Raw genomic sequence first — 11,983 nt, 5'->3', positions numbered from 1 at the left:
GGATTCCAAAATCCAGCGATATTCAAGTCCCACTACATATAATGGCAAAATGTTGTCCCTTACAAAAAATGGCAAAATAAAGGTTTGGTTTTGGGAATTTAAAAAATAATAATGCTGTGGGTGCTTGAAAGGCAAGGGTGCATAATCCTTAGATATGGAGGGCCAACTGCACTGATAAATGCTGGAAAACTGAATATATCCTCTTTCAGAAAGTAGGGAGAACAGCTATCCTCAATAGCTATCCTATTGGTTATCATAAGCAATAGGGAAGAATTAGTGAAATTTAAGCAGTGGAAACCATTGAACTGAATCATATTAGCAATCTCAACTGAATCCTTTGATCAATTGGATTTATGAACGTGCTCATCACCACTTATGAACTGATTCAATGGGATTACCAGTAAGATTCAGTCCCAAGTAACCAATAAATATTGAAATTCATGGCTCTTACAAAACCAAAATTATTTAGAGCTACTAAAACTATCTAAGGTAGGGTGCATTTATACTGTCGATATCATGCAGCTCGAGATCACTTTAAGTGCTGTAGTTCCATCATATGGAATCCTGGGATTTGTAGTTTTACAAGTTCTTTAGCCTTCTCTGCCAAAGAGTGCTGGTGCCTCACAAAACCACAAATCACAAGATTCTGTAGGATGGAGCCATGGCAGTTAAAGTGGTGTTGAACTGCATTATTTCTACAATGTAGATGCATCCACAAATGCACAGCTTCTCAATGGAATACATAATGAAAGCACTGTTCAAGGAAGCTAGTGATCTTTGGCTGCATCAGCACTGCAGAAGTAATCCAGTTTGACATCACTTTAACTGACATGACTCAGTGTTATTCTGGGAATTATAGTTCTGTGATACATTTAGCCTTCTTTGTCAGAGAACTCTGGTGCCACAACAAATTACAAATCCAAGATTTCATAGCACTGAGTCATGGCAGTTAAAGTTGTGTCAAACTAGATTATTTCTCCAATGTGGATACATCCCTTGAAAAGGAATGATGGTTACCTGTTGCTTGGGAAGGAGTAGAAAATCCTTTTTGTGGGAGAGAAATACAAGGAAATGCAACACTGGCATTCCAAGATGTGGGACACACATCCAATCAGCACTCAGGAACTAAACAGCCATGAAGTGACTTCAGGCCTCTTAATTCTTGATGCAAGCAGCCTTCCACCTAAGACTGACTGTATGTATCATAGGTTTATTTATTGAAAGAGTATTATTATTATTATTATTATTATTATTATTATTATTACTACTACTACTACTAAATATTCACTACAGAATTAGGCCTAGATGTGACCCTTAGGCCCAAAGATATGTCCTGGATCTTTATTCCAGGGTAGGATATATATAGTGTAGAATTGTGAGGCCCTTATTTTTGCTACAGTCTCTACACTACAGAAACATCACAGTTTGGCAAAAGGAATAATTGCTGTCGGTGGCAAGTGTTGGAGTTTTCCAGCAACTGGCTAGCAGACAGAATAGGGAATAGACATGTTATGTGGCTGTCATGTCCCATAACCATTATGGTCGATGCCATGGACCAGAATTAGAGAACTCTGATCATATAATTGGAAGTGCATAGATCGTATACATTAAAGAAGGGTTGTTGTTGAGACAGGGGGGTTATGTTATTAGTTGATGTTTACATGTTAACAGCTGTCATACCAGTTATGTCTTAACTGTTACCATAATGTCTATCTGTTAGGATGCCCGATGGGGATCGATGTTAGAATGGACTGGTGGATTAAATGACTTTTCAATGCTAGATGAAAATGCCTATTTATATAAAGAGAAGTTGATTTTGTATATGGAAAAGGGTCAACCCCATAGTATGAGGGAGAATGAGGATATATGGAAGAGATATATGTTATAAAGGTCATTAGCAAATCAATGTTAGATCAGTTTGTGGAGTTTGGGAGAAGGGCTATATAACAATCAACCCAGGGCAGGTTGAAACCCTGGGAAAGGCGGATTATTTGTGAGATAGCCAGGTGGGGGGCTATTGAGAGAGATATGTTTATAGTTCTGGCCATCTGGATGCTATCCTATCTGGAAAGGAAGGGAAAAGGAAAAACAGTCTGTGTGAAAGAATGTGATGTTTAGGAATTATAGTACAAACAACATGTTGGTGGGAATGTGGTGGAAAAGTTGGTTGGGTGGGAACCCCTAAATTAAATTGATCAATAATGGCTAATGCTTGATTTCAAGGGTGGGAATCCCAAAAAGAACTGTATAAAGGTGTGTGTTACCAAATGTACTTCAGAGCTGACAATAGTCCAAAGCCACCAGTGCCTGTTATTCTATGTCTTCTTTTCTTCAATAAATCTGTTCAGAGAAATACTCCAGAACTTGGCTACTGGTAAAGGAAGTGCTTGTTTAGCAGAAATGTGACAGTGGAATTCAGAGTTCTGTCCACCAAGAGAGGTGAAGGGGGAAGTATAAGAGGGAAGATGGATTGCTGTAGCTGCCTTGTCAAGATCTGCTACCTGAGATAATTGCTTCAATCAGTCTCATGATCGGACTGAGTTTAGCTACCAGAATGCACTGTAGAGCACAACACGTCTATTTCTTGGAACTATCTCAAGACTGCACAATGGCTAGGGAAGTTAAAATTAATTGTAACAGTAGCACAACAACTAGGGAGGGGGGAGCTTTTCTGAATATGAACATAAACTTGCAGATCTAGTGAGTAGAGGGCATTAAGCTCAATGTCCTTTATCTCAGCATGTCTCCCACTGACTGATGTTATTCCTCCTCAAATCATAACATTTCAAGAAAGTGTCTATCCAGTTATTTTCTAGCCAACTTAAGCCATTACCTAGTATTTTTCAAAATGAAAGCATAGCCAGGCGTGTAATCTTTATGGCTTGAATACTTCTTTTCCTTCAACTTTGGAAGCAGATGAAGAAAAGAGCCTGGACTTTCTCCCCCTCCCAACCCATGGGAAACATAAAACATACAAAACTAATTTATTGGGCTCAGCGACCCTAGAGAAAAGAAATTACTAGAGTATCCCTGGATGATTTCTAATCAACAATGATACAACTATTCTATTATGTCTTTGGGGATCTTTGTATGATGTTTGGAACAGGAAAACATTTGATGTCCCATAACTAAGGCTAGGTGTGACTATAAACCTAGCCTTCAGTACAGTTCTGGTGTCAGTGCTCTGGACTCAGGTGAGTCCTTATTTTGCTATTCCTCAGGACTGGTAGCCAAATTTTGTTCACTTTAAGGGTTTCGTCTTTCTGATTGAAATTGTCCAGGTGTTTGTGGATTTCAATGGTTTCCCTGTGCATCCTGACATGGTAGTGGTTGGCATGGTCCAGAACTTCAGTGTTTTCAAACAGTATTTTATGCCCAGGATGGTTTGTAGCATGTTCTGCTACTGCTGATTTTTCAGCAGTAGCAGAACAAAATTTGTTGTGAACAAAATTTGGCTACCAGTCCTGAGGAACAGCAAAATGCAAATGGGAAACCATTCAGAGTCAGGGGCTTTCCCAGCAGATAATGATCACCAGTTAGCAGACATTAATCCTCTTTTGCATTAGCCTCCCAGCCTGAGGCCGGCCATCAGCACAGAACAATACACATGCAAATCACTCCTGCATTCCCAGGCTCACACAGTATACATACACCCAACTTTTTCCAGGCAAAGCATTCTCTGAAGATGCCAGCCACAGATGCTGGCAAAACGTCAGGAAGAAACTTTTCTGGAACATGGCCACATAGCCCGAAAAACCCACAAAAAACTATGGATGCTGGCCATGAAAGCCTTCAACTTTACGTCAAATATGTTGCTTCACCCCGTTTTATGGCAAATTTAATAGATTCCAGTGTAAGATTATTATTATTAGGAGGAATTTCCTGATAGTAAGGGCTGTTCGACAGTGGAACACACTCCCTCAGAGAGTGGTAGAGTCTCCCTTCTTGGAGGTCTTTAAGCAGACGCTGGATGGCCATCTGTCAGATATGCTTTGATTGAGAGTTCCTGCATGGCAGGGGGGTTGGACTGGATGGCCCTTGTGGTCTCTTTCAGTTCTATGATTCTGTGATTCTATTTTTGCTATCCTTCACAAACAAAAGATGTGTAGAAGAAGATAGTTGCAAGATGTCACACTAGAACAAAACAATTCTTTTCCTTTCCTTTTTTGGGAAATAAAATCCAAATGAATGTCTGGGGAAGGATCTGTTCTCCTGCTTGAGATCTTTCATGTAAAACCTATGTACATTCTAATTTTGCTTATGTATTCTGTTTATTCTAATGCAATATTTTCCTATGTATATCTTTGTAAATATATTTCTCTCCAGGGCAGACAAATGAAGAAAGAAACACAGACACTTTGTAGCAAAATTAATCTCCTAGCAAAATTTGTAGATCTTGTGCATTTCTTTCTTTTTTGTATTTAATCTCAACTGGTAAAACATTTTTTTTTAAATGGCTGCCGGAAACCATACAGCTGTCTCTGAATTTGTTCTCTTGGGGTTTGCAGATCATCCAGAACTGCAGCTTCCACTTTTTGTGTTGTTCCTGCTGGTCTATATTATTACTGTGGTAGGAAATCTGGGAATGATTATTATAATAAAGATGGACTCCCAACTCCATACTCCTATGTACTTTTTCCTCAGCAGCTTGTCTTTTGTAGACCTTTGTTACTCCTCCAATGTCACCCCAAGAATGCTGGCAAACCTAGCAGCCAGCTATAAAGACATTTCGTTTGCTGGATGCTTGATACAGTGTTATCTTTTCATTGGCCTGGGTCTCACAGAGTCCTTCATCTTGGCTGTCATGGCATATGATAGATACATGGCTATCTGCAATCCACTGATGTATACCACAAAAATGTCATGGGATGTATGTATCTGGCTGGTAGTGGTTCCTTCAACATATGGTTTCTTTGATGCCATGATTCAGACCATATTCACCTTCCACTTGACTTTCTGTGGCTCGAATGTCATCAATCACTTTTACTGTGCTGACCCACCTCTCCTAAAGCTTTCCTGCTCTGACCCCCATGTCAAACTAAACCTAATGCTGATCTCAGCCAGTTTCAATCTCATCAGCTCCCTTGTTATTATTCTAATCTCCTACATTTTCATTGTATCCACCATTCTGAAGAAGCCTTCTGCTGAGGGTAGACTCAAAGCCTTCTCGACGTGTGGTTTCCACCTGACAGCTGTTACCCTCTTCTATGGGACACTTTTGGTCATGTATGTCAGACATCCTTCTAGCCTATCTCTTGAACAAAGCAAGATAGTCTCTTTGTTCTATGTTGTGGTGATCCCCATGCTAAATCCATTGATCTACAGCTTGAGGAACAAGGAGGTAAAGGGTGCACTGAAGAGGTTACTGGGAAGGAAACTACTGAGTCAAAATGTTGCCTTTACATAGGACCTTATCGAATGTATTATTAAACCAGTTTACCTCTATCTGGTTTAAGGGTTAATTCAGGTGGCACCCTGATCATATCACATGCTTTTTTACCACCAAAATTGCCACCCGAATACATCCTGGGGCCATCCCCACTTGTATAGCTGCTCCCACAACCATTTTCTTAAATTGAAAACCTCCTGGATTCAAAAAGAGCCAGGAGTAGTGGCTCTGCAAGCAAAGATGGCCCTGGGATGTATTCAGGTGGCAATTTTGGTGGTAGAAAGTGAGTGATAAGATCAGGGTGTTGCTGAAATTAACCCTTTAACCAGATAGAGGTAAGCCGGTTTAATAATACATGTGATAAGCCTCTAATACTTCTTAAAGAATAATAAATATAAATGTCTACCATTGTTCTTTTCATAAGCAGGATAAATTCTATGTGTTGTTGTTGTAACTTATGTCTACTTTATGAATGAGGTATCTCAGGAAGGTCTGTTACTAGCTAGTCTTTTTAGGTCTTGCAAACTCAGGGCCATCACTTCCTTTCCCAAGTCAATCGATCTGTAAAAGGTTCTTCTTCTTTTCCAGCTACTCTCCATTTTACCCAGCATTTTTATATTTTCCAATGAATCCTGTTTTCTCATGATATTTTATATGTATTATGTACCTGTTTGAATCGTCACCTATGATTTCACTGGACTAGCTGATAAGTACAGCAGCACTGGTTGACATGTCTGTAATTATTTTATATCAGGGTTCATTTCAGGAAAAACTGAATTTCACTTGTGGTTTCTCACACCAGAACTTGCTGGTAACTCCAAAAACTGGATTTACTTTAGATTGTAATAAGTACATATGAATTTATGTATATCTGGGAGGAACAGGATGAAAGAGAAAACACAAGGATTAAGGATGCTTGTCTGTACAAGTTTATTGCACCCAGGTTTCTCATAATTTGAAGTCTACCATGACAGGCCTTTCAAGAAAACAATTAAACTGTACAGCAAGGGTAAGCAACTGTGAAAGAGGCTAAGGGGCTGCATATTCCCCCCCTCAAATGCTTCTGCTGGTATGGATGGATTTTCAAAAAGTCATCTTCTGTGCCTACAGTAGCTCAGGGAGCCCACAAAATGTGGTTTTGGAAAATTTGGAGAGCAAAGAATAGGTGTTTTTTTTTGGGGGGGGGGGGGAATATTGGAACATTTGTTTTGACCAACGAAAGACCCAGAGGGCTCCAAGAATGGTGGAAATGTCCACCATACATCTTAGAGTGCATTTGGAGGCATTATGGAGTGCAGAGGAGGAGGAGGAAAGAAGGAAAAGGGGAAAATATGACCTCTGTGTAGCTTAGGGGCATGAAAACATCCCTGGAGGGTCACATGCAGCCTACAGGCCACACTTTGCCCACCACTGCTCTAGAGAAAAGAAAGAAAACACCATATCTATAGGCCCAATAACATTGGTGAGTTCCATTCCTCCTGACATAAACATATCTGACTAAAGGTGACAGCTCTATTCATGGAGTGCTGGCTCATGGATCTTATTGTCCTTTATAGCATAGCACAACAGCAAAGCCAGCTGAACAGCTGAAGTTGTTTTCAATGGGCAAAATGAATACAATCTACCCAGAGCAATATGTTCTTATTTCTAGCTATCCCACTTGTTATTTCTATAAATAAAAAGAAAGATGGAAGGAAGGAACATCTGTCTTTATTTGAAGCAGAGGTAGGCAACCTGCGGCCCGCGGGCCGGATGCGGCCCGGCAAGGCCTTGGGACCGGCCCCAGCCCGGTCCTGCCGCCGATTGCCGCCGGGGCCTTTGGGGGGCAATTGTCTATAGAAGCCTCAGAAACATGCATTTATATTAACATTTTTTAAAAAACCAGCAATTTTTTTCACATGTCCTCCATTTTTTTAAAAAAAGGGTCTTCCATTTGAAAATTTTGTCCTACATTTGTCCTGGTTTATTTATATATTTAATTTTTAAAAAAATTATTTAATTATTTATTTTTTGGCTTCGGCCCCCCAGTTGTCTGAGGGACAGCAACCCGGCCCCCGGGTCAAAAAGGTTGCCTACCCCTGATTTGAAGGAATGAAATAGCAGGGATGAATAGCAATTTTTTACAGCAGCAACAATAATGCATTTATTGTTTAACCAAAGGTTGTTAAGCCTATAAAACACAGAGCAAATAAATAATAATGACAGTCAACACTGTCCAGTAAAATTTTCCACTATCCTATGGTGATATCCAAAAGCAGTTTTTTGTTGTTCTCTAGTGGGTTTGTTTTTTGCCTATTGTTTTTTGTTTTTGTTTTTGTTTTTAGACACTGCTCAGTATCAGTAGGTTGCAACCTTGTTTGTAGTGCCTCGGTATAGTATGAGGCTAGAATGCAACTTGGCATGGGTGAGACCCATATTTCAGGCGGTGCCTGTTAGGGCACTGTAGGGACCTGGGATCTAATCATTTACGATGTTGCAGGTTGGCTTTAAAACAGTCTAACTGCTTCGTATTCCCATTTGTGAACATGGCACTATTGCTATGACTGCAAATGACCTAAAATCCACCATAAAAGCCAGTTGGCCACCCAAAGTTATGAAGGTCTGTGCTGCTTGCAAGTAGGACATGGCAGGATGGCATGACCAGGCACCTCCCATCAGTGAACAGTGCTGCAATGTCACTCTGTCACTGGAAATAGTGGGTTTCAGGGCCAGAAGAGGAGATGAAGAATAGCTACAACATTGCCACTACATGTGATGATGCTGAATCTCAACCCACTTATTCAAACAATAGTTGTACCCTTTAAAAGATCTTTACATTTTTAACCTAAGATACCTGTTTGGTTGAAAAGTATAATGCCTCTTATTCCTTTATGTGCTTTGGAGCACTTTGAATGAAACATAGAGCACATGAAAGAACAGCTTCTTGTCACATCACAGAAAAAAATATGAGTGTAAATAACATTTGTAAATATTGGGTCCTTTGCCAGAAATGTGTCTCAACAAATAAAGACACTGAGATATGAAAATATCAAAGATGTCCTATGCTTTTGTTATGGCAGGAAATTTATTCACATAAGAAAATAATATGGACTAAAATCCTGTATCATGTTGTAGATTGCATAACTTTACATATACTTAGCTATGTAGCAGAGGTGCTAAGAAACCCTGTTAATGTTTTGTTGTGGGCCTTCAAGTCATTTCTGAATTGTGGCAACCCTTAGGTGATTTGTCATAGGGTTTTCTTGTTTGTTCAGAGAAGGTTTGCCATTGCCATCCTTTAAGACTGAGAAAGTGTTACTTGCTCAAGGTCATAGAGTTGGTTTCCATGGTTGAACAGGGATTTGAACCTCTTCCCATTGCCATTCCCTTCTCCTTTTGTGTCATGTTTTTTCAGGCTGTAAGCCTGAGGGCAGGGAAATGTCTAATTAACTATCTGTAAGCCGCACTGAGAGCCTTTCTGGCTGAAGGAGGGGTATAAATACAGTAAATAGCCCTGGTGGCACAGTGGTTAAATGCCTTTACTGCAGCCACTCACTCAGAAACCATAAAGTTGCGAGTTCAATACTAGCCAAGGGCTCAGGCCTGCATCCTTCTGAAGTCGCTAAAATGAGTACCCAGCTTGTTGGGGACAATTAGCTTACAGTTGTAAATTGCTTACAGACTGCTTTGGCAGTATGAAGTGGTATATAAATGAAACTGCTATTGCTATTGCCAAATAAATAAATAAATAAATAAATAAATAGTGTGATAATCTTTCTCTCCCCCCCCCCCCCCCCCTGTCTCCCACACACAAACATAAAATAAGGAAAAGCCAAAACAGACCTAAAGTTAAATAAAATAATTAATTTTGCTATGTCTCTTTCTGGCTGTACTGAAATAAAGAAAGTGACAACATGAGCTTTCGTAGGCTATATGCATTTGAGGAAGTTGATTGAAGTCTATGAAAGATCATGCTCCCAACTTCTTTCTTTCAGTTTAGTCTCAAAGGTACTACAAAATCAACTCCATACTGATTCTACAGACTAACGCGGCTATATCTTTGAATTCTGTGATTAGACAGACAGACAGACAGACAGACAGACAGACAGATTGATTCAATAGGTAGATCAGTAACTGCTGACATTCATCTGCCATTGATTTATGATCTATCTCTATTTGTGGGACGTGCAGACATGCACATACATAGAAATATATTATATTTGGGGGGGAGGGGGAACCTGTGAGAATGTGTGTGTGCCAAACATGAAAAGTTGTGATACTTGTTTGGCAGTGCCAAACACTGTGTGCAGTAAGTTTTTTGAGTGAATGAAGGGAACATTCTAAATGGGTAAGAGGGAAGAGAGCATCCCCACTTGCATTATGACTTTGAAAATAGCACTACAGCGCACCTGCCCCAAGCACGGGCTTGCCATCCATGATTTAAGCTTCTGCAGATAGCAAGCCCCGGCTTTCTGAGTGGGTGTGCACGCACGCAGCAGCGCAAGTGGAAGCGGTGCTAAATGAGAATGGGACTTAAGGTCGTGTGTTTTTTTACTATCCATGGGGGATCCAGAACTGATCCCCTGCAGATAGCAAGGATGCACTGTAACTGGTGGAAGGAAACTTAATGTGATAAGAACCTTAGCATATATCATTATGAGGCAGTGATATAGTCTTTCACTTGCAAAGAACTGAACATAGAATCATAGAATCATAGAATCATAGAGTTGGAAGAGACCACTAGGGCCATCCAGTCCAACCCCCTGCCAGCAGGAAATCCAAATCAAAGCATCCCTGACAGATGGCCATCCAGCCTCTGTTAAAGACCTCCAAGGAAGGAACTCTATCACCTTCCGAGGAGTGATTCCATTGTCGAACAGCCCTACTGTCAGGAAGTTCCTCCTAATGTTCAGTGGAATCTCTTTTCCTGTAGCTTGCATCCATGTCCGGGTCCTGTTCTCTGGAGCAGCAGAAAACAAGCTTGCTCCCTCTCAATATGACATCCTTTCAAATATTTTAAACAGGGCTATCATATCAGCTCTTAACCTTCTTTTCTCCAGCTAAACATCCCCAGCTCCTTAAGTCGTTCCTCATAGGGCATGGTTTCCAGACCCTTCACCATTTTTGTCGTCCTCCTTGGACACGCTCCAGTTTTCTCAATGTCCTTTTGGAATTGTGGCGCCCAGAACTGACACAATATTCTAGGTGGGGCCTGAACCAAGCAGAATACAGTGACACTATTACTTCTCTTGATCTAGACACTATACTATCTATTGATGCATCCACACTGTTCACTCTGTTCAACTTGTGGTCTACTTGGACTCCTAGATCCCTTTCACAAGTAGTTTCATTCAGCCTGTGGCACCCATCTATATCTGTGCATTTTATTTTTCCGCCCTAAGTGCAATAATACCTTACATTTCTCCGTGTGAATTTCATTTTGTATAGCTTGGCCAGCTTTCTAGTCTATTCAGGTTATTTTGAATCTTGATCCTGTCCTCATGGGGTATTAGTATTCCCATAATTGGTATCATCTGCAAAATTTGATAAGTAATGCTCCCAATTCTGTCATCCAGGTCATTATAAGATGTTGAATACACTGGGCCCAGGACAGAGCCTGTGGGACTCCATTGGTCACTTTTCTCCAGGATGAAAAGGAGCCATTGTTGAAGCACCCTTTGGGTTCGGCATGTCAACCAATTACAGATCCATTTAACAGTTCCTTTTCTCGACCCACATTTTACCAAGCTTGTTACAAGAATGTCATGGGGAACTTGTCAAAGGCCTTACTGAAATCAAGATAATTATTATATCCACAGCATTCCCTTCATCTACAAGCTGGTAAATTTTATCAAAAGAAAGAGATTAGCTATGTTCTGGCATGACTTGTTTCTCTGAAACCCATGTTGACTTTTGTGATTATGGCATTGCCTTCTAGATGTTCACAGACTCTCTGTTTAATGATCTGCTCACGAATCTTTCCTAGTACTGATGTCAGACTAACGGACGATAATTGTTGGGATCCTCTTTGTTCCCCTTTTGAAGATGGGGACAACGTTTGGCCTCCTCCAGTCTGCTGGGATCTCCTTTCTCCAGGAGTTTTCAAAGATTATTGCCAATGGCTCCGATATTACATTTGCCAGTTCTTTTAATACCCTGGATGGATTGCGATCGGTCCCGGAGATTAAATTCTGTTAGATTAATAAGGTGTCCGTCGAGACTTAACTCCTTTATATAAGGTGTTTACTCTTCATTTACTTACTATTCTGAGCTGAAATTCCTCTATTCTGTCCTCTTGCTCCATTATCCTCAGGTTGAGCATCTTTTGCCTTTTCTGAGAAGACTGAGGCAAAGAAGGCTGTTTAGTAATTCTGCCTTTTCTTGCTTTCTGTTAGCATTTTGCCATCTTCTCCACGCAGTGGTCCTTAGGGCTGGAGCGTGGCTTTGGTGCGACTTCTGGACGTTAGGACGCATGCATGATGAACACCCATACCTCCACTGACTCGAAGCAGCTTATTTTGGCTGTCTGTAACAGCCATGTATCCACAGACTTTGGGTGCTTCCCTCCCATGTGATAAACCCTTAGTTTGAAACCACTCTGAATTGTTCTGTATT

The 11,983-nt window shown here is 40.6% G+C and overlaps 1 protein-coding gene across 1 annotated transcript; it reads left to right on the top strand.

The window, feature by feature from the left end:
* Nucleotides 1-4,453: 4,453 nt before the first annotated feature.
* LOC121919481 (olfactory receptor 1030-like) lies at nucleotides 4,454-10,402 on the top strand (the record flags this gene model as incomplete). Its single annotated transcript, XM_042446119.1, has 2 exons — nucleotides 4,454-5,361; nucleotides 10,393-10,402. Coding segments are annotated over exons 1-2 (918 nt in total), but the record flags the coding sequence as incomplete, so codon positions are not given.
* Between the last annotated feature and the right edge of the window lie 1,581 nt (nucleotides 10,403-11,983).

Source organism: Sceloporus undulatus, chromosome 1 (genome assembly GCF_019175285.1).
Source record: "Sceloporus undulatus isolate JIND9_A2432 ecotype Alabama chromosome 1, SceUnd_v1.1, whole genome shotgun sequence".
Lineage (NCBI taxonomy): Eukaryota > Metazoa > Chordata > Lepidosauria > Squamata > Phrynosomatidae > Sceloporus > Sceloporus undulatus.
The sequence above is the reverse complement of the archived record's forward strand: the minus strand, read 5'-3'. Positions and strand labels throughout refer to the sequence as shown.